Below are 21,961 nucleotides of genomic sequence, written 5' to 3' on the forward strand. Positions count from 1 at the left end.
ATCACACCGGAAATAAAACAGAAAAAAACCCCTTCTGATTATTTTTAATTTTACACAATTCATGTTTACACTTCTCACTATTCAGTATTTTGTATAAAATCAAATGCAATCTGCAGTATTTTCAAATGACACACAAATGCATATTGAACTAATTAATATTACAAGATAATATGAAGCTTTATCTTAAAAATACCTTCAGCAAAATAAACTTTCATTCTGTCAATCCAAGTTTAAAAAATGTGATTACAAATATACAGTTTAAAAATAATCAGGATGAACAGTACTGATTAGTCAAGAAATTTTAGGCCTTGATAGCCTGTACATGAGTTTACATATGACAGTCTGCAAAAGATTAATATAAAAACTGCAGTGCAACAAACTGGTGAACATCACATTTATGTTTTGTTTTGGTTTTTTTTGTACAATCTCTTACTGTTAAATCAGAAGTGCTTCTTCTACTGTCATATTGGGGCAAAAAGACAAGGTCTAGGTTAATGTTTGATTTTTTTGTGAAGCATAATGGAAAGTAGCAATTTCACCCACAATATTACAGTTTTTGAGCATGTAGTATCTTTTGATACTACACGAGGAAGACTCCATCTGTCACATATTTGAAAGAGGAAAGAATTTCTGAGGAGACTCTCCTAACTGATGACAGCAGAAATAACTTCATTCAGCTGCTCTGTTGAAAAAAGGTGATGCAGCTGCCACAGCACATTCAGTTTTGGCACATAATAGTTCACAATTCAGAAAAAATTTAGAAACCAAGGACTTCCTCAGTCATGCCCACTCTTCATTCTTGTACCTAAGACACCTTTGGTATGGTACATAAAAAATGTTAGACAAAGTAATAAAAATTAGTAGCAATTAGAAGGGGCACAATGAAGTAATGAGTTAATTTTACATATAAGGCTGTTTGGAAAGTTTAAATGTAAAATCTCTGACATTTATGTGTTTTTCACTAAGATACTGGGTGGTAGATGGGGTATCCTGAAACACACTGATGTCAAACATGCCGTTTTGGTTTAGCTACAGTTGCTATTGTTTGTGCACTTGTGTTATGCAAATTTATTTCTGATAAACCTGGAAGTGCTAATGATTTTGCTGCTTACTTTAAATGAGGCAAATTCTGATATGGAATTTGGAAGGGGTGAGAAGACCAATTACAGTAATTTCACGAATACAAGCCGCAGCAATTTGACAAAAATTTTGGTGGAAACCCGGAAGTGCGGCTAATAGTCGGGGGTGGCTAATGTGTGAATAATTTTCTGACATTTACAACCCCAGACGTGCCAGCCAGGGCGCCGAGCCAAGCACCTGCCAGTAAAAGCCGGCACTCCGCGATTGTTACAGTGTTACTGTGTTGCCCTGGCTCCCTGCAGGCAGCACGGGGGGCGGGGAGAGAGGCAGGAGAGCTCTCTTTCCTCCTCTGCCACAGCCCAGGGGAGGATGGGTGGGGGGGCACACCGCCATTGCCGTGGCTCGGGGAGGATGGGGGGGGCGCGCCGCCATTGCTGCGGCCCGGGGAGCCGACGAGGGCCCTGCGCCGCCATTGCCGCGACCCGGGGAGGATGGGGGGGGCGCCGCCATTGCCGCGGCTCGGGGAGCCGACGGGGGCCCTGCGCCGCCATTGCCGCGGCCCGGGGAGCACGGGGGGGGGGGGGCGCCACCATTGCCGCGGCTCGGGGAGCCGACGGGGGCCCTGCGCCACCATTGCCGTGGCTTGGGGAGAGGGAGGGAGGTGCGCACTGCCATTGCCGCGGCTCGGGGAGCCGACGGGAGCCCCGCGCAGCCATTGCTGTGGCCCGGGGAGGCGGGTGGAAGCACGCACCACCATTGCCGCGGCTCGGGGAGCCGACAGGAGCCCCGCGCAGCCATTGCCGTGGCTCAGGGAGGAGGTGGGGTGCTTTGTCCGTGCCTGCCGCCGGCACCACGGGTGCGGGAAAGCTCCGTCCCTGCCCGCCGCCGGCGCCATGGGCGCAGGAAAGCTCCGTCCCCGCCCGCCGCCGCAGGAGCGGGGGAAGCTCTGTCCCTGCCTGCCACCGCAGGGCAGCGCCGACCCGGGGTGACCGAGCCCAGTGGCAGCGGCGGCCGGCCCCGAGCGGCAGCACCGGGCTGGGCCACCTGGCCCCGTCAGCAGCCCCTAGCGGGCCGAGCCTGCACAGCCTTAGTTCAGCCAGTAAACCCCACCCTCCCGCAGTTCTGTTACTAATTGCACGCGGGTCCTCGCTGCGAACGACAGAGCGGCTTATATTCGGGTGCGGCTTATTTATGGACAAAAACCGAAATATTTGCCAACACCCAGAGATGTGGCTTATACTCAGTGCGGCTTGTATTCGTGAATTTACTGTATTTTTAGCTTTAAAAAAAAGATGCTAAAAGAAGTAGCTTAGCGAAGAGAAGGGCAAAACCAAACACAGTAAATACTACTAAATGTTTTTTTTTATTCTCACTTCACTATTTGCATCCTTTTTGCCTTCCAAGATGATAATTTTTCTCAAAAACATAAATTCATATTTGCACAACAGACCTACTATTGTGGTTGCCTGTACCAAATAAAAAAAAAAATAAAAAACAGCCTGAACCACGCAACCCCACTAAAAAACCCAAAAAAACCGAACCAAACCCCAAACCCCCTAAAGTGAAACAACCCCCGCCCTAAACAAACCAACCCCATTTGAACCCCAATAAATTTTAATTGCCTCATCAGGATGAGATCTTTTTATCTAGATGCTTTTTATCTAGAAGAAAAGGGGGTGAAAAAGGAAGTTCAGGAAAAAAAAAATTCTCCCTTATTTTGCATTAAACATTTTCTTTTTAATTTGTATTCCTATTTGCAGATTTTGACTGTCTAAGTGCGTGGATGTTACCTGTAAGCTTACTTATGCTTTACATCCTGTTTCCTCTCCAATTCATGATTGCTAGAAAATGTTTTCAAACCACTGTGGGATGTTCATACTGGCATTTAAAAGTCACCAGCCAAACAAGGCTTCATTTCAATTTAAAAGGATGCAGATTGAAACTAGTCACTGAACATTTACTTTCATTGAAATAAACTTCCCTCCCTCACAGAGGTAATATGCATCTTTAAAAACTTCAGTTATTCCATTACTAACATTTCAGATTTTTCCATTTCTGCCACTTTCTACTGTAAGAGTCATTAAATCAACAGCTAATTGATTGATATTTAAGGCTATGTGGTAACAGCCCTCATCTGAGAGATATGCAGCTATAATCCATCAACTGGTGGACAAGGATACATCAATTTTGAAATGTCATAATATGAAAAGTCTTAGGAAAAAAGAACACTGCAGTCCTGTAGGGGATGAAAATTTCAGTCCCAAGTAGATTCCTCTAAAAATTACTTTTTAAAATTGCTTTTTAACAGAGATAAATTGTAGTTCTTAAAGTGTTAGGTGTCAGAAATTTTTATCTGTCCCTGAATTCCTCTACCTCAGTTGTAGGGCACCCTTATTTTCCATTTTTTTGTGTGCTGCACTCATAAAGCATTCCAAAGATAAAAACCATCACTGTCCACATGTTACCAAAGCATACCAATGAAATCTGGGGGTAATTCTTACCTTTCATATATGGTAATTTAAAGTTTCACCTAAAGGACTTGATAGGAAAAGAAACTGTAATTTTTCAGTGATTAAACAGTAATGACATTTCAATATGACAACACTGCTTTAAACGGTAGTGTTCTTCCTCCCTTTAAAATCATACCAGATTTAAAGCAAATTTATAAACTAGTTATAACTAGTTCAAAGAGCAATTGGTTGTGAACAACTAAAAAGCTGTCACTATTAAAAACAAGTTAATCACTTACAATTAGTTTGTCCTAAATAAACCACACAACCGTTGACAATAAAGCACTTTGGTGGACAATAGTTACATTGTGTACTCAATACTGCAGCTTCATAAAAAACTTCATACAAAGTAAGAAAGAAATCAACATAGGAGAGTACCAATACTATTAGAAAAAAAAGCTTTTGTGGTTGATTCTCAGACTCAAGAATTCAGCCCAGTCTGAATGCACAATACAGATTTATATACTTAAAAGCTCCCACCATTTGGTAGTCAGCATCTAAGTGATTGCCATCACAATTCATACACATGCATCATACATACTAGCAAGCCCTCTTTATAATAGAGAGCTTAAATATTTACACCTGAGTCTAAATGTACGTAGATTTTGTGGGTTTTGAGAAAGTGTTAGCATGGTAGAAAAAGGTCTACCAAACATGTTGACCATTCATTTTATTCTACAAGTAAGAAAGAGATTGTTCTATTCCATTTTTTTTTGCTGAAAAATAGAGCCAAAGTGATCCTCCTTGAATTGCATCAAGTCCCCTCCATATCCCCTTCACTCCTGAATATCCTCTTCAACACTGGTGCCTTATTCGAAATTCAGCGCAATACTGTTCTAGTCTTTGTGACGGATTGGCTGTTAAAATAAAACATATTTGAGGGAAAAAGTTAAAGATTACTCGGTACGTATTTAATACAAGCATTTCTGGCAAGGTAAAATGAGCAAATGGTACTTCAAAGAAAGAAACAAAAAGTAAAAGTCACTGCATTTAATAACACAGCAGAGAATGCACAGACTGGTCTGATCACAGACAATTTGAAGAAAATTCTGTTCCATACAGAAATGCAAAAGGGGATTCAAAGTACCATAATTTCATTAAGTGCATTTGTGTAAAGCATTCTTTTTCTCCCTCTGAGGCATCAGACTGCAGGAAAAGTATGAAAAATAGGACAGAAACATTAATATTTTTTTTAACGCCAGGTTTAGATTACATGTAGAAAAGTTCTGAAATGCTTCAGGTAGTTTTCAGTATTTGAACAAGGGTGTAGAAGGCTGCGTTGTAATACCTGGCAAAGCAAAGGTATACGATATTTTTGAAGTGTATTCCTCTTTGTTAGTTTTTGTGATATTCCTCTATACAGCTTTCCTACTTTCCCCCCCATACTCCCCATGATAATTTTTGTAATAACTTTACCTCAATTCCCTTAAGCACCTCTACCCATCAAAATACCTTTACTACTTAAGATTGCATTTCTAATCAACTACTTACTATAAATTTAATTTAATTCTGTTCTGTGTGGTAACATGGAAAAGACCGCTTAACTTGTGTCTTATTATGACACAGTTTGGATGTGAAGTATGCACCTTTTTAAAATACAGACATGAACTTCTCTGTAACTGGAAAATGTACAAGGATGAGGTCTTAACTGGAGAAATAAGGGCTTCCACAGAGAAACACTGGGTTATAGGCTGGCAGTGTGATTTCTCACAGTTCAAAAACAGTATTAGCTCAATGACAAGGTATGTGGTTATGTCCATCAGTACTTTCTTTCATAGAAGGCAGATGACGTCTAAAGATGTTCCACAAAGGAAACGCAAGTGAGTGTTATTGATAGGATTGAGATTCCCTTTGTTCTCTTTAAAAAGCCAGAATAGTGTTTTAGCTGTAAATAGCTGCTTTGGCTGAAAAAACATACTGGAGACGATTCATGGTAGTGTATCCAGCAATCTGAAGGATTACATGGCAAATGAATTCCCTAGCTCTGCAGATTATACTGCATTAGGATGGGTCACAAGAGTGATTCACATACAGAAAGAATTGACTAAAGTGACACAAAGCAGCAAATGAGATTGATGTAAAAATGGCGCAAGATGTTTCCACTGGAATGTATCAGAAAGAAAATGAAAGAATAAGGACACACAGTAATGTCAGAAGTTCAGTGATCTAAATGAAGTCTTGACAAAGAGAGATGTTGGTTAGGGCAGGATGTCAATATTGTAGAAATAATTATTCTCTGCAACCCACTTGATCTGGATTAAGCACAATGCATCTGAGCACTATGAGGTAATACAAACTGCGCATACTATAAGAAATTAAACTTAAATGAAAGGCATTCTTAAAAGAAGACTTACACTTTTAAAAATGCTACAGGAAAAATAAAAGGACACCTATGAGATTAACAAGGTACTGCAGTCTAAATCCATAAAATTATATGGTCATACCAAAACACCCTTTAGAGGGTCCAGCACCTCATTAGCCCTCTCAGATTATAAAATAATCAAGAACTCCATAACTGTGACAGAACAAGGACAAATTTGATTATTGGATGAAAATATGAAAGTAACTGAAAACTTCTTAGACCTCCAAAGTTAGAAGAAAAGAAACAGTATATGGTGAAGTATTTGGGGTAGAACTTTTATACAGTCCATTAAAATACGAAGGAAGTAATCTATGAAGTTTGAGATCAATGTGGTCCTTGGTCTTCAGAGCCATAAATCTGGCAATATACTTAAAGGACTTCTTAACAAAATTAATGAAATCTTCTGTGAACTCTATTTTAGGGATGCTGTTTTTTCCTAAGGATAGGTATTCACATCTCACACAAAACAAAGGTCAGCTTGGAGAAGTGCTTTCCCGGAACTAAAAATCTCTCTTCAGATTATACACGTGCATGAATGCAGCTACAAAATGTTGCAAGCAGGTTAGGCTAAAACTGGGAGAGGCATGAAGAATAAAAATAGCAAGCAGAATCCTATCAATTCTATTCAGACGTGGTGAAAATGAGGCAAAATAGAGAAAAAACCTAACCAACTAAAAGGAAAATCTGGAAAAATACTACTGATTTTTAGTAAAATACCTATTTCAGAAAAACGACATTTTTTTTAATATGTTGTTCAATAAATCAAAACAAAGTCACAATAAAAAATTCTCAAAATGGAATTTACTGCAGTCCACTATTTTCACTGACTGAGTGAATTTTTCATAACTTCATGACCTTCAAGGTAACAGGATGAAGAAAGATAAAGAAGGAAAAGATAAAGAAGGAAAGAAGGAAAAAGCTGCAAAACAACTTAAACTTTCAGTGATACTTGTAAATCAAGCCACATAACATAGGAAGTGATGTGCCATCTTTTACTCTTCCCAGTCAAAATCTCTTCAGCACCTGACAGACCCATTTGAGTTTTTCACTAAGAGTTTAAGACAAATAGCAGTAAACTGTGAAAAATGGAAATCGTTTGGATATTCTTTTAAACTATGCTCTCTGGCTCATCTTTTGTAGTGACCTGAAGAGTTGCCACAGAGGGGTGTGATCACATGCATACACAAAGATACATAGCAGTAGTCTGACCATATGCTTCTGGGCCAAAAGGCACTTTCAGTCTTGCATAAATCCATTAGAATTTTAAATTTCATTAAGCTTTACCAGACAGGTTTAGTTCAGATTATGAGCCATGCTCTCAGTAGAAAAAAAAGTCGCATACCAGTGTACACATGCATTTCATACATTTCAGCTTTCCACAATCACTACATTTCAATTGTCTTTTGAATTTTTCCTCATTTTGACTTCATGCACTGACTAGTACTCAACTTAATGCTGTGAAGAATTTTTCCATCTCTTACTCCAGGCAGAGGTGTTTTCATGTTACCAAAATCCCTTGTCTTCAGTAATTCTCACTCACATAAGGAAATACTATATAAAATTATTGAACTTGGAACACTGAGTAACATAAATAAATTACCTAAGATGTAAGGTTCCAGATATTCTCAGAACATGACACAAACCATGTAATTGTTTCTCATTTTCCATTGCTAGGAGAAGGAGCTGAACTATGGCAAAGCTCCTGCCAGCAGCGGATACAACAGCTCAAATTAGAGCTAGAGCATGGGTACAGGATCTGTAAAGAGGTTAACTCTCACCTTTGAAAACTGTTTTTTCTTGCAGCAGACCTGGTAGTTCTTTTAGTAATGTCTGTACTGTCAGAAATGCTAGGTTCAGAGGTTTTACTTTTCTGAACACTGGACTGCAGAGTTACTCTGTAAAGAGTAGGAAAAAAGAAAGATCATATAATTGGACAGTTTCTAAAAACACTGAAAAGAGGGTGTTACAGTTGCAATAGAGCTAACAAGTTTCAGCTGGCTTCTCACAAATCCTTCTGCAAAGCAAACTCGTTTGCCTGAAACATCTTTCTCTTTCCTAACATCCCTGTTATAATTGGAGTAATGCAAGTTGTTTTTATTAGAAGCATAGCAGCCTGCTTTGCTGGTTAGTTTTGTTGGGCTTTTTTTGTTTTTAAAGAATTTATCAAATTAATAATTTTTAATTTTCTGTTGGGTTTTTGGAAGACAAAAATATCCCAAACTGCATTTTAAATTATGCTACAAATTAAAAAAAGGGGGAAAAAAAGAAAGAAAGAGAAAATCTGAGGTATGCAACAAAAACAAACATTATTTTACAGACTAACATGGGATACACAGGAAAAAAATCAGAATAAACCCCAAGTAATTCAATTTGTGAAGATCTAAGCCTAATTCTCCTTCAATTAACCATGAGATATTCCCTTCAAATAGAAAATAATTGCAAATATGAGCATTTTGCTCTTAGAGGAAATTACTGAGTCTGAAATACTCAAAACACAGCTTTACGTGCTGGTTGTGGTCAAATGCTTCTCTTAAAGAATCTGGTGTGATATATTAACTATGTCTTAAACAAGCAGATAAATCCTAGTGTCCTTCACATTAAAAAAGAATTCCATATTGTGAAATGCAAATAACTATTTTTATCCACCAGACAACTGGTTCACAACAAAATTACATCTTTTCCTATATACTTGCAGTGATATTATGATACTATGGAGACAGGAAGTGACAACTTGTCAGTGAAGTCCATGGCTATCTATTTAGTGCTTCATTTTATACATATGTTTTCTATTCCACCTGTGCAACGTTCCAGCTTTGAAAATATGGACCTTTAGAGATTCTGACCTAAGAGTAACTTAGTAACTTGCTCTTTATTTTCCTGCTATTATTAGACTGTAATTTTCAGTGGCTTCACTGGGTGCAGTTATACAAGCAGATTACATGAGGCTGGAAACCAAAACCTTCATTAAGTTGTGTAAATTACAGTAACAGGTTGGTTAATACTCTGAAGAAACTACTTTCACAGAATTTAAATATGAATACTGAATGCTAACTTTTGGAGCAAAAGTGAACAGGAATATATGGGGAGAAAATAGATGTTTATATATTCATGTAACATACTCACCAAAAATAGAAACAGAAAAAACCTCCAATGTTTTAATTGTTTTATAAGGATTTGATTTCAGAATTAGAACATGCATTTGAGGTAACACAATTTCCTCTAAAATATATTCTTTATGCAGTAAAACTAATCAGCAATGTTATTTTTACTATACACTTCTTCATCAGCAAGAGTTGCTACATAACCACAAATTTCAGTATTTTAAACATCTACTTTTAAAAAATCTCTTTTAATAGTTTTAATAGTTCAGCTTTGCAAAATATTGTCATTTGGTTTGCAAATGTTCAAACAAAAGATACAAGGTTTCAATGACAAGTATTACCAAAACGCAATGCAAATTCTACTGTAAACACAGGACATTCAGAGTTGAAGAGACTGCTTGGTACAGGAGGCAGAAAAAAACACTCCCAGATACTTTCAATCTCATATCACACTTCTTTAGACAGAACAAATTCTTCTAATGAAAATGTTTTCCTTGCATGCCCAAAGTGAAAACATTTAAAACCTGAAAGCTTATGTTATAGTTTCTACTGTGATTGTAAAACACTTTTAACAAGTTCTAATATTAAAATTCTTTCTTCAGTGCCACAGTTGTCATACAGAATGAACAAATTCTGTCTACTTACACTGTGAACTAAGCATTAAAAATTACAGCAGTGGTGAAATAAGACTTGCATTATACCTTTCATGTGATAGAAATTATGTTGCTGACACTTCTAGGAATGAACAGAAAAGCACAAAGTCTGCTTAACCTCATAACATTTAGTCACTGAAATATAAACATGAACGAATCATGGCACATACTGGTTTACTAGTGCTCATGCAGCTAGAAATATGGAAAAATCATGTTTTCTCCGTAAATACATACATTTGGTGTCTTTCTGCATAAAATGCACGTAGTGTACATAGAAAGCAAAAGTTAATGGAATGTAATTTATGCAATCTTTCTGTCATAAACACCCATTTTTTCTAGATACTGTAAGTTCAGAAAACTGGTCAATGTGCATGGCTTAAACCCACTAATTATCTAACATGAACTGAAATAGGAGCCAGCAATGTGCCCTTGTGGCCAAGAAGGCCATTAGTGATCTGGGGACCACCAGGAAGGATGTTACCAGTAGGTCAGGGGATGTGATCCTGCCCCTCTACTCAGCCCAGGTGAGGCACATCTGGAGTGCTGTGTCCAGTTCTGGGCTCCACAGGACAAAAGAGACAGGGAGCTACTGAAGATAGTCCAGTGGAAGGATATGAAGATGATGAGGGGACTGAATATCTCTCTTTTGTGGAAAGGCTGAGGGATCTGGGTCTGTTCAGCCTCCAGAAGAGATGACAGAGGGGACCTGATCAATGTCTGTCAGTATCTGAAGGGAGGGTGTCAAGAGCTTGGCTCTGCTCAGCAATAGGACAAGAGGCAATGGGCAGAAACTGATATACAGAAAGTTCCACCTGAATGTGAAGAACTTCCAAACTTAACCCCCAAACTTCTTTACTGAGCAGATGACTGAGCACTGGAACAGATTGCCCAGAGAGGTTGTGAAGTCTCCCTCACAATCCTGTGCCATGTGGGATGACTGCTTGAGCAGGGAGGTTGGACTAGATGATCCACTGTGGTCTATTTTAGCATTATCCATTCTGTGATTCTGTGAAGCACTACGAATTATCACGATAGCATTTTGCACAAACACTTAAATATTCATCTTTTCAACATATCATAAGGTAGTCCTAACTTCCCAGACAATTTCATGTTATCTGTTCAAAACAAAGAAAGAAAATAAAAGAAGCTCTAAATGGAAACACGACTTAAAATAAAAATAGCCACCATGAAACCAAAATGACCATAAAAATATCCTTGTAAGTTTGCTGCATTTGCCAAAAGGAGATAACAAGATGTCTTATGGGATCAGCTCAGAGTCAGCTGCGAGCAGGGTAGAATCTTTAACATCATCTGCTCTTCAGTTGATATGTCATTTTTACATCTCAGATATAAACAACTTCATTGGGCTACTCTACAATAAAGAATACAGTAATTTCACGATTATAAGATGCACCTGATTATAAGCTGCACTTCCGGGTGTCAGCAACTTTTCATTCTTTGTCCATATATAAGCTGTACCTGATTATAAACCGCAATTCTGGGTGTTGGCAACTATCTTGGGCTAGAATACAGAGTGTGATAAAAGGTATCTATTCTATCACCATCTGTTGAGAGTGGGAGCAGTGATCCTTATCTCCACGGGAGATATTCTGCTAATGGGCCATCCATTGAAACCAGGCGGGGCATTGTTCTTTATTTTTTCACACCCCATCCTTCCTCCAGGGAGTCACTGTCTGCTAATGGCCCATTGAGTCCCACTGTGGGACTGATGAAATTACTGTGTCCCATTGGAAGTTGCTCCAGCCAGGGGGAAGAGCCCAACATTTCTTACCAAGATAAAAACAGAGGTTTTGGGACACTAAGGTCGCCCCTTTCTCCACTGGACTCCAGAGGAAAACCGGATTCCTCCACATCACCACTGGACCTCCAGAGGGAAACTGCACCTTCTACAGGAGCACTGCTTCAACTGAATCACATCTATCACTCCAAGGGGACTGCAGCCACCATTTAATGGGACTGCTACCAACACCCTGCCTGATGGGGCGTCAGGTTGTACTCTGACTTTGTCAGGATTTGGGGTTTGTTTCTTTGTAGTATTGTATTTCTATTTTAATTTCCCTAGTAAAGAACTGTTATTCCTAATTCCCATATTTTTGCCTGAAAGCCCCTTGATTTCAAAATTATAATAATTTGGAGGGAGGGGGTTTACATTCTCCATTTCACAGAGAGGCTCCTGCCTTTCTCAGCAGACACCTGTCCTCCAAACTAAAACAGCAACTTTTTGTTCTTTGTCCGTATATAAGCCGCACCTGATTATAAGCCGCACTTCGGGTTCGGACCAACATTTTAGTCAAAATGGTGCGGCTTATAATAGTGAAATTACTGTAATTGAAATCACTGTGAACAAAACATTTGCTAAATTATCACACAGACATTTTAAAATCAGACTAGAATTCTAGACTTCCAAGACTGATAGCACCTCAAGGAAAACATGTTGTTGCAAATAAACACCCAGAGCTGTCTTTGAGCCTGACAGCTGTCAGCTGAGGAGCAGCAACAGGACTATCACAGCTTTTATTAGAATGCTACTGCACATATATTAAAGATGAGAGAAGAAACGAATGTATCGAATTTTGATTTAGAACAATTAGACTAACAGCCTCAATTGATAGCAGGTTCAGTAGATAGATTTTATAATGGATGTGAGATGAAGCCATGGTAAAGGAAATCCTACCGAAATGTCAGCATGAAAAACCTATTCCAAACTATATTAGAGAAGTGTAAGATTTCAGGACACCTACCTTACTGCTTTGTAGCTGTTCACATAAAATACTATGTCATAAAACTTCCAAAAACAGCAGCAAACCCATTTGATGTACACAAAGGTTTTCTAATTCAATGGAATATGATAAAAATGAAAAACACCAGCCAAACAATAACAAAAAACCCCCACAAAAAACAAACGAGCAAAAACTCACCCAAAAACCCCCAAAAAATCTCCCCAAAGAAACCTACAGAAAAACCCCTGCAGGCAACAGGATACTGTAATAGTTACACTATTAAACAAAATAGTTACACTATTAAACATACATTTACATTGTAAGAATTTTTCATCTCCAGTTCAACTGTAATGGAAACATCTCTTGGTAGTTCTGATCCTAAATACACACCACAAATAGCAGACTAGTTTATACACTGCTTTCTTATTCCTGCTAATACCTTCATCTTTAAACAAATAAAAACCTGTTTAAATGGAACAGTGTTTGGGTCAACAGCAGCAACTTTTAAATAACTCACTTTTTTCACCATTTAACTCAGTGCAAGGGCGGAACATAGGCACGTCACCAGGACACAAAAACCCAAACTCCACAACCTGAGACAACATCCACAAAACTAAAATTGTAAGTAGTGTAATATACATCGGTCAGAAATCAATTCACACAACAAGCTTTTTCAGAATACGTGATTGCAGTATCCTAAACAGGGATGAAGACAAGAGAAGTTATGCAGATGCATGTCTTCTCTGTCTGCAAAAGGCATTTTAGTCTTGCCTTAGTCAACCAGTCTGGGCAACGTGTATTAAAAGGTCTATCAAATGCAATACTGCTTTCTCCTTCATCATGTCATGATTTTTAAGAAAGTACACCTGAGACCTCTACTACTTTTCCAAGTCATTAACAGGCAAAAAGTGACTGATAACTCTTCAGCATAGAGGGTTCCAGCAAACACAATTTCCAGGTTAGTCCAGATTGATCCATAATCCTTATTGATAATTTGATCTCTTGAAACACAAGAGACGTTAGCTGCAGAATGAAGAGAAAGTTAGGCAAACTTTTAAGAAAAACCTAAGTGTTTTCTCTCCCTATACTTAAACCAACATTGTTTGATTGTTAATCTTGGAAATCAAGCAGCAGCACCAGTAACTGGAAATTCACAGCAAATGGCAATAACCACATTGCTTGCATCACATCTACAAACATCAGTCTTTTTTTCTCCAGCAAGGAAGTGTTTACAGTTTTAGACAGAAAACAGACATAGTAAGAGAAAGAAAGGAGGATAGTTGTCTGAAATTGATCTAACAGCACAGTACAGCAAAACAAAGCACAGATTGTTTCACCTCTTTAACCTGTGTTTTAAGTTTAGCTTTTTAGTATGTGCTCAGAAATCTGAGGTCTGACTTTCAGAGACCTCATTGAGAAAAGAAATAGTGCTTCATTCAGTGTAAAACTTCGAAAACACACATCTCATGTTAGTTGGAATAATGCCTCTCAAGTATGTTATTTGACAAAATTAGGGAAAAAAATTAAGTTGAAGCGATCTTTATAATTTTTTCTTTATTATTTTTTTCTCAAAAAGGTCAGATTAAGATAACCTCAGTGAAGGCTAGCTGAATAACTAACCTGTTCAAAGTCTCCCAATTCTCATTCTACAGTTATTCAGTCACTTAGGTTAGCAGAAAGAATTTCATGCTTTTTAAGAAGTGCAGACAGAAAGTTGCAAGGCCAAAGGTAAGGATGACAGAAGATCTCAATCTTCATGCCTCTCAGGTGAGAATGCCTATTCCCACTTAATAAAAGACTTTCTGGCCATTTTTAAAATTTGAGAGCACCAAAGTCTCAGATTAATGAATTTCAAGCATTCACCCAAAGTAACCATTCTACTTTGAGGGTGGTGATGACAGAGGAGCTCCAGGAAGACTCAGAAGCAAGCAAAAAGTTCATTTGCATTTCCTGGTTGTTCTGCATGCTGTTGGAATTTTCATTTGACCAAAAGATGTAAGATGCCATTTGATGAAAACATTGCACCTTTTAAGTAGAAGCAAGGCACAGAAATCACTGCAGCTACTCTCATGAAAGTGGAGTGAAGAAAAGTGAAAACTGTACTAAAGGAACAGATATGCTATTAATGACTCCTGCCGCTGAATCCAAATAACAGAATAAAAGAATGTAAGAAGTCTCCTAAAGCTCTAGAAAACAGAATTGTGAACAAAAGACAATGAAACCAGACTGGCTGGGTAAACAAGTGAGCCTTGACCTAACACTGCAACCTGTCCCATCTTCTGTTATGTCAAAAAGGTAAAAGAAACAATGTTTTATGCCATCTCTTCATAGAAACAAAGACCTACTGAAATTTCTAACAAATTCTATTTCTTGCCATTTCATGGGAATAAAACAATGTGTTGGGAAACCAGCCTACTTTGCAAGTTCATGAACTTGGAAGTAAAGCTGAAGCAAACATCTGCATCTGCAATATGCAAAGGATAGCAACACTTTTTCTTTCATACACATAATTTTGCTTACATAGTTTTGCTTTTCTGCAGAAAAGAAGCATTTAAAAATTAAAAATTATTCTAATTATAAGAGCTCTTTGCCTTAGTATATTGCAAGCCAGCCATAAAAATCAATTATTCTAAATAATATGCACAAGAATAGAACAAAGCCAGAGCAGTGAAATTCACTCTTGAAACAAAGCAAGTAAGAAACGACACAAAAACATGCATTTATGAGACATACTAGACAGAAAGTGTGAGCTATTGTAGAGAAATGGAATGGGACACTTACACAGTGGCTCTCTCTCAGGGGGTCCTGATGGTTATTATGTTCTTAAACCATCTAGACAGAATAGCAGGCTGGGCAGAAGGGAGCCACATACAATCCACCAGATGACAATGCTACACAGTGTAGACACCAGCATAGCTAGGAGCCATCTAAAAAGGGATTGGAGGGGGAGGTAGAGATGAAAAAAAAAATCAAAAGCAAAAGCTTTGGTGCATTTTAGGTTTTTTCAAGTTCTTCAAAAGGATACTGCTCTATGAACTTTGCCAAGCATTTCTTACTTTCTATGACTAACAATCCATGCAGCCATAAATTGCCAATGTTGTGCCCCTGAGCTGCTGGAATGAAAAGCAAATCCTCTGAAATTCTCACCAAAGTCACCTATTTCAAAGAAAGTCTGTATCACTCTTGGAAATAAGTGTATGCAGGAGGACCTCTGACCACTTGCTGCCATCTCTTATACAGTTGGATCAGCCTGTATTCACACATCCTACTTCACAATCATACATTCCAATACTAAAACATTACATCAGAGACAGGTAAGTCTGCAGAAACAAATTATGTAAATAACCAAATGATGGGGTGTATTACCTTTCTGTGTAAGAAGCAAAAGTCAATTCATACTCCTTTGCCACAGGTGCAGAATATTGCTTATTAGAACATACATAAAATATCCAGTCATCAATACATAAAGAATTTATACAACCAACTTCAACAAAAAGTCTATACAAATCCCTTGTGACTTAAATGCAACTAATGCATCTAGTTTTCAAAGGCTGTAACTGTCCAAGTTTCCGGTGCTCTTACTTTGCCCCTCTCCACCCTCTTCTTTTTTCTCTGAAATCAAACTACTTGGAAGATTTAGAAGCTTCTGTTTGTTTGTTTAGATAAAAGTGATTAATTTCACTGCAAGAATAATTATTTTAACAGAGTAAACTGAAAAGGAAAGAGACAGACACCTCTTGTAGTAGAAAAAACTTCTGACTCATGTAAGGCAGACAAATACTCCTTGCAATAAAACAACAGTAACACAAAGAAATGTATGAATTTACACACTCATTTTTCACTGAATTATTTCAGTACAAGTTGCAAATCATAAAAATAACTTGGGGGAACAGAAAGAGAGAAAATTTCTTGAGTGACAATGCACAACATTAGGCTCCAAGTCAATTATTTTAGTTCTACACAAGCTAACTAGAGCAGACACGTTGCAGAATGTTCCTTAAGTCAAGTAATATTTTAATAGTAGATAGGTCTTGCTTTAAGAGGGTATTAAGACAATGCCTCTGAATAGGTTACCACACAAGTCTACATTCATTGTATAGAACATGCAGTAAGTGTGCGGCAATTAAGCACTTGACAACTAAGGCTCTGTGCCTTGGAAACTAATCTGCAAGGTAATTGTTTTTTATTGTGCTATTTGAGGCGATGTGTTTGAGCATTTTTTAAATGTCAGCTGGGCATAATCTTTGTTCTGAGTATGTTGTTTCTTATATGACTGACTGTGTAAATCATAAGCATGAGCAGAACAGTAATTTAAAACAAAAGCAGAAATCAGACATAGCAATGTGTGAAATGTATGATATGTTTCCAGAGATATATTCCTTCACCTTCAGCACACTTTTACTACATACTTCTCACTTTTTCTAGAACTCCGTGATCTTAAAAAGGAAAGCGGTGATCTTAAAAAAGAAAATAAAAATGCCAGCAAGGTAGAAGCATCATATGCTACAGAAGGACAACACAACAAAAGTCAAGTTGATCATGGCCTGTGACTTTGGTAATGTGTCATTTGCAAAAGTCTAACAGCCAAGGGCAACCATTCCTTTACTCACAGTCAAATGAGATCCAGCAAAGTTTTGCAAGTGTTGCATTCTCTTGCAGTTTATTTAAGGGCAGGCAGAAATATTTTGTACCTACAGTTGATACAAACCACAACAGATGCAAATTGTCTTTTACAGGTGGTATTTCAGGACTTGTCTAAAATAAAGAGACTACCCAGTTTCACTGACAAAAATGCACTTCTTTGAATTTGTTTACTGAAACAGTGGCTACTCTGCCTTCTAGATCCACCAGATGTTATCATAAAGCCCACAAGATTTAGAGAGAGTTCTTTTCCAAGGAAGAGAAAATGAAAGGAAGCTAAAAGTCCTATTTACAACTCTTTAGGTAGCTGACTTTACTTCAAACACCAGCATGTATCTTATTTGAGCCAATCAAACAAAACCACACTGTCATATTCTTTCATTTTTATACTACCACGGGAAAGGCAAGGGAATGTTTGTGATTAAACTAAAAGTAAAGCATTCAGAAGAGCTACAGGAGCTTGTAAAGTGCAGAATACCAGCATAAAAAACTATGCAGAAAACTAGAAATTCAGTCATACAGCTCTTCCTCAGCATTCACCAAGCCTTCAGAGAAATGATGAATCTTTTACTTGTTTTATGGGAGTAAAAGCAGCATTAATAACAAACGTTTGGGGGCAAAAGGAAGTATGCATGAAGAAGAGGATAAAAGTGCTTCCGAAATTTTATATCTTCAGAAACTGACTTACGCTAGTGGAGATGCAGTTGGGGTTTTTGCTTGCCTTTTGCTTTTCAGAGCACGAAGCTTATCCCCTTGTGTTACATAGCTTGTTTCATCATCATCACTGTACTGGATAAGTGGAGAGGGAAAGAGATAAATCAAGATTAAATATAGACACTTTGATATTTAAGAATTAACCTTATCTTAAAGCTCAGAATTATCTCGACAGGATAAAATCAAAGGAAATTCACTTGCATATAGTTCTGTTCCTTCCAGTTTCCTGTTTGCTGCTTTTGAAGCTGTAAACCATTAAGTGGTGTCATGAATTACATGCATTGGAATAATGTCTCCTTTTAAAGCATTGGAAGCAATATATTATAAAATCTTTGCTTAGGTATAGTATGATCTTCACTAAATACAGCATTTCCCTTCTTGACTTGCCTTTTCACAACAGCAGTACTGTCTTTTTCAAAAAGCACCATCAAAAGGTATTACAGAAGCTGCAATTACTTAGAAACTAAAATGAATAAAAAAACCCACCCTTTCAACCCCTCCCTTTAAATACACACAGTGAAGCAACAGACAATTCAAAATGAAATCAGTATTTCTGATTGCAGAATGTGAATACTTTTTTCTATTACTGACCTAACTACAAAAGACTAAAAGCATGATGATGCTCCTACTTTACCTGTGTTCTAAGTTCCATTTTTCATAATTGCAGTTCCCTAGCTTTCCCCCCCATATCCTTTTATACAAAAATGGTGAACAGAAAAAAAATTTGATTAACAAAATTTTAGTGTACCCTCAGGTTTTTCAAAACCTGAGAGATTCTCAACAATTCGAACTTTTACAAGAGCACAATATTTGGGTGGTTACCAGTTCAATGTCCTTTTGGATGGTTCTCCTGTTTCTTGTGTTATTAATTGAAATATCATCTACTCCTGACAGAATTCTCGTTACAGCAATTTTATGGTTTCGTTTCAACTTTGCACGGAAAATATCCCCTTCTGTCCAAAGTTCTGCCTGTTTGCTATCATAACATGGAAAAAAAGGCCCAAAACACAACAAATTAACACTGAAGATTGTTAAGTGTACAATAGCAGAAGAAGAAGAAAAAGACATCTAGATTTATTTTTGGCAATAATTTACACTCAATCTACTTACTCCATCAGGAAATGCTGTTGTGGCCCAATCACAGAACCAGGTCTATTTATTCTGATCCAGGCAATAGTTTCAGCAGCTGTCATCCGATAATGCTTCATGATGTAACAGGCAATAAGTGTACCAGTTCGTCCAAGACCAGCTATGTAAGATAAAAGAATGGTTTCTTTTATATATCCATCTTTTGTATTTATATATACATCTTCATCTGGAATTAGCTGGAACTACAGACACTGTTACTTGGACAAGTTGTTACCTGTCTAATTTATCGAAATAAACCTCTACTTATCAAATGTGATAAGGGAAACTTACTCTTCAATCTTTTTCTTCATATACATGGTTACTAACACACTGTTTATAATTTTTTGAGTGAGGTAACCTTCCAAAACCAGCAACTTTACAAATATCCTTAAGTTTAGCTACCTTTATTTACCTATCTATGAACATGTATGAAGGTATGAGAATGTTTTTAAGCATGGGATAAAACAATTGGCATTTTTTTTCTTTTTTTTCAGAATTCTCTCAGCACCTTCTTGCAAACTAATCATATATTGCACTGAAATCAGATATTCTTCCAGCCTCTCCTCTAATTAATCTCTTTAATTCTCAAGAAAAAGACAAATTTTGCAGTAAGCAAGTCTGGTCACTAGTTAGCACAGGCATGAAGTACTCCAGGGTGAGAAACTGTATTTAAAATGGCCCTCAAAACAGTTCTATTTACCTTGGGAAACATGAGAAGCAAAAGGGGACAGCTCCAGCTACCTGGTGTCTCTCCTCAATCACTTGCTGTACATGCAAATTACACACAACCTTCTCTCATTTAACAATTGACTGATCGACATCAGTGTAAAATCTTCTGTATAACACAACAGCCAGGACAACCACACAATCTTCCATCTCATTCAGCATTTGGAACAGGCTACAGCATACTGCACTTCCCCAAGAGTAAGTGCAGGTTAGACACCATTAGTATGACATCTACCAAGGAACACCTTAATCTGAGTGAAAACAAAGTACTTGTATCACTGATACTCTGGCATAACCAATGAAGTGATATGCATGAATTTATCACCTCAGTGAAGAATAAGAATATGCACTTGTTTTCCCAGAGTCAAGATGCTGGTTTCAACAATTCTTTCACTTTCCAAAATAATTCTGTTAAGTGCAGCAAATGGATGGCAGGTACAGGAACAAAAATGTAGTCTTTGCAGGTCCAAAGCAAAAAAAATCCAAAGATTAAGAAAAGGTCCTTCTCCTTCAATCACAGCATTATCAGGTAGTGATGCAAAGTTGTGGAGAAGAAATGACTGATAGACTATTAAAGATGGTGTGGGAAGGAAAACATTCAACCTCTAGAACCAAACTGAATAACTATACTAGCTGCATTGGCTAGGCTCTTAAAATCTTTGCAGTCTAACTCTGAAGGCATAGATATTCAGAGCATGCCCAAATTAGTATAAAGAGTTTCTGACAGGTGAAGGTTTTGGTGGTTGTCGAGGAACAGTCATATATTTTGAGGAATCTTCAAAAATACTGCAATGTTTCCAAAAGTTTATGGCTTGGTATATTTAAACATGTATTTTCAGAAAGAACTTGAAAGGTATTCAAATGCCTGCCCAAAGCAACCTTTGAAAGTACTAACACTTTCTAGCAGAAAGAACTATTAATATTGGAAATCTCATTTTCCCCAATCTCATTTTGGGAATGGCTGGGAAGATTTTTCTGAAATTTAACAAAATTAGAAGATGAAGTGCTGAACAGGACCACAGAAATAATTTGAATGGAAAAGCTGCAGTTTGGCTGAGATATTAACAACTAGACAAGGTAGAATTATATGGCAAAATACATCAGGAACTGTAATTAGAAACATCACTTGTAATATAAACTGGTTTTTATATCATACCTTTGCAATGAACAGCTATTACACCTTCAGCATTTTCACAAATATTTAGAAATGTTTTAACTATAGTATCACTAGGTGTACTTCCATCAGCAAAGAAGAGATCAAAATGCTCAAATCCAGCATCTGTAAATCGTTTGGCATCATACAGTTTTTTGTTGAGGCGTATTATAGTGGTGACTTTATGTTGCTTGAAGTATGGGAAATAAGCCTCTGGAGCATGGTGGGGATAGCCTATTTGAGAACACAACATTAAAAAAGAGACTAAGCCTTAAACTGAAAAAATAATAAAAAAAAAGGTTTAAAAACCAAGATATGAAACACTTTCAAAATAGAAACAACATAAAGAAATAGACTAACTGAAAATGAAATTTTAATACAGTCACCTAGGTTAGATACAATTAAACCAAGCATTAAAATTTTACTGCCAGAGTTCTTATAAAAGGAAAAGAGCCAAGGAAAAAACACATTGTTTGAGGAACAATTTTTAAAGTTTGTTCTTACTGATAACAATCAACTAAGAAAGCAGTGGGTTTGTGTTCCCCACCTCCTTTTTTAAGCATACCATTTTCAATTTTACTTCTTGAATGAGGTCCACTGAAGGCAATGAATTTGTTTGGTATTATCCAGTTAAAATCTCCATTTTCTGCTCTCTGTCAAGAGAAAATGCTTGGTTTATCATTATCCCTGTATTTCCAGTCTTTTCCTTATTGTTTCAAAATACATGCTCTATAGAACTGATGTATAATTTTTGTCAAAGGAAGTTGTGTTAATTGCCTGTTTTCGTTTTCATCATAAGGATGACAGATACTCTCAACCTCACATTTCTCCCTTGTGTTTCTGTCTCTCAAAATCAGAGTTTTAGAATAATGCAACTGATGCCCTTCAGATGAAGAGCAACTTCCAATTTTTTATTTTTTATAGGATTCTAAATTGTTCTTCCCAATTGGTCTTACCTCTGATGCAAACTAAATAACGATTTTTTAAGCTCTAGGACCATTTAATTTTCTCTTTACAGATATCTGACAGTTTTGCATTTCTGAGACTGCATACAGTCAAGAGTTGCAGATCTTCATTGTCACACTAATTTCCTATGTCCCAAAGTGAATTTTATGCACTTGGAATTTCCCATATCTGTTTCCTTCTTTACCT

The 21,961-nt window shown here is 37.4% G+C and overlaps 1 protein-coding gene across 8 annotated transcripts in view; it reads right to left on the reverse strand.

The window, feature by feature from the left end:
- CDC14B (cell division cycle 14B) overlaps positions 1-21,961 on the reverse strand; it is a 53,790-nt gene that overhangs the window by 6,897 nt on the left and 24,932 nt on the right. Inside the window, exons 8-14 of one of the 8 annotated variants that reach the window (XM_033086265.2) lie at positions 21,375-21,462; positions 20,813-21,043; positions 18,913-19,051; positions 18,625-18,778; positions 17,777-17,877; positions 15,229-15,374; positions 3,016-4,447 (exon numbers count right to left, since the gene is read on the reverse strand). In XM_033086265.2, coding sequence (XP_032942156.2) covers positions 15,263-15,374; positions 17,777-17,877; positions 18,625-18,778; positions 18,913-19,051; positions 20,813-21,043; positions 21,375-21,462 — 825 coding nt within the window. In that variant the 3' untranslated portion in view covers positions 3,016-4,447; positions 15,229-15,262. Of the gene's footprint in view, positions 1-3,015; positions 4,448-7,730; positions 7,848-12,645; positions 13,041-15,228; positions 15,375-17,057; positions 17,139-17,776; positions 17,878-18,624; positions 18,779-18,912; positions 19,052-20,812; positions 21,044-21,374; positions 21,463-21,961 lie in introns of those variants that run through there. The other 7 variants (XM_033086264.2, XM_033086266.2, XM_033086267.2 and 4 more) reach the window with 7 other exon arrangements.

Source organism: Catharus ustulatus, chromosome Z (genome assembly GCF_009819885.2).
Source record: "Catharus ustulatus isolate bCatUst1 chromosome Z, bCatUst1.pri.v2, whole genome shotgun sequence".
NCBI lineage: Eukaryota > Metazoa > Chordata > Aves > Passeriformes > Turdidae > Catharus > Catharus ustulatus.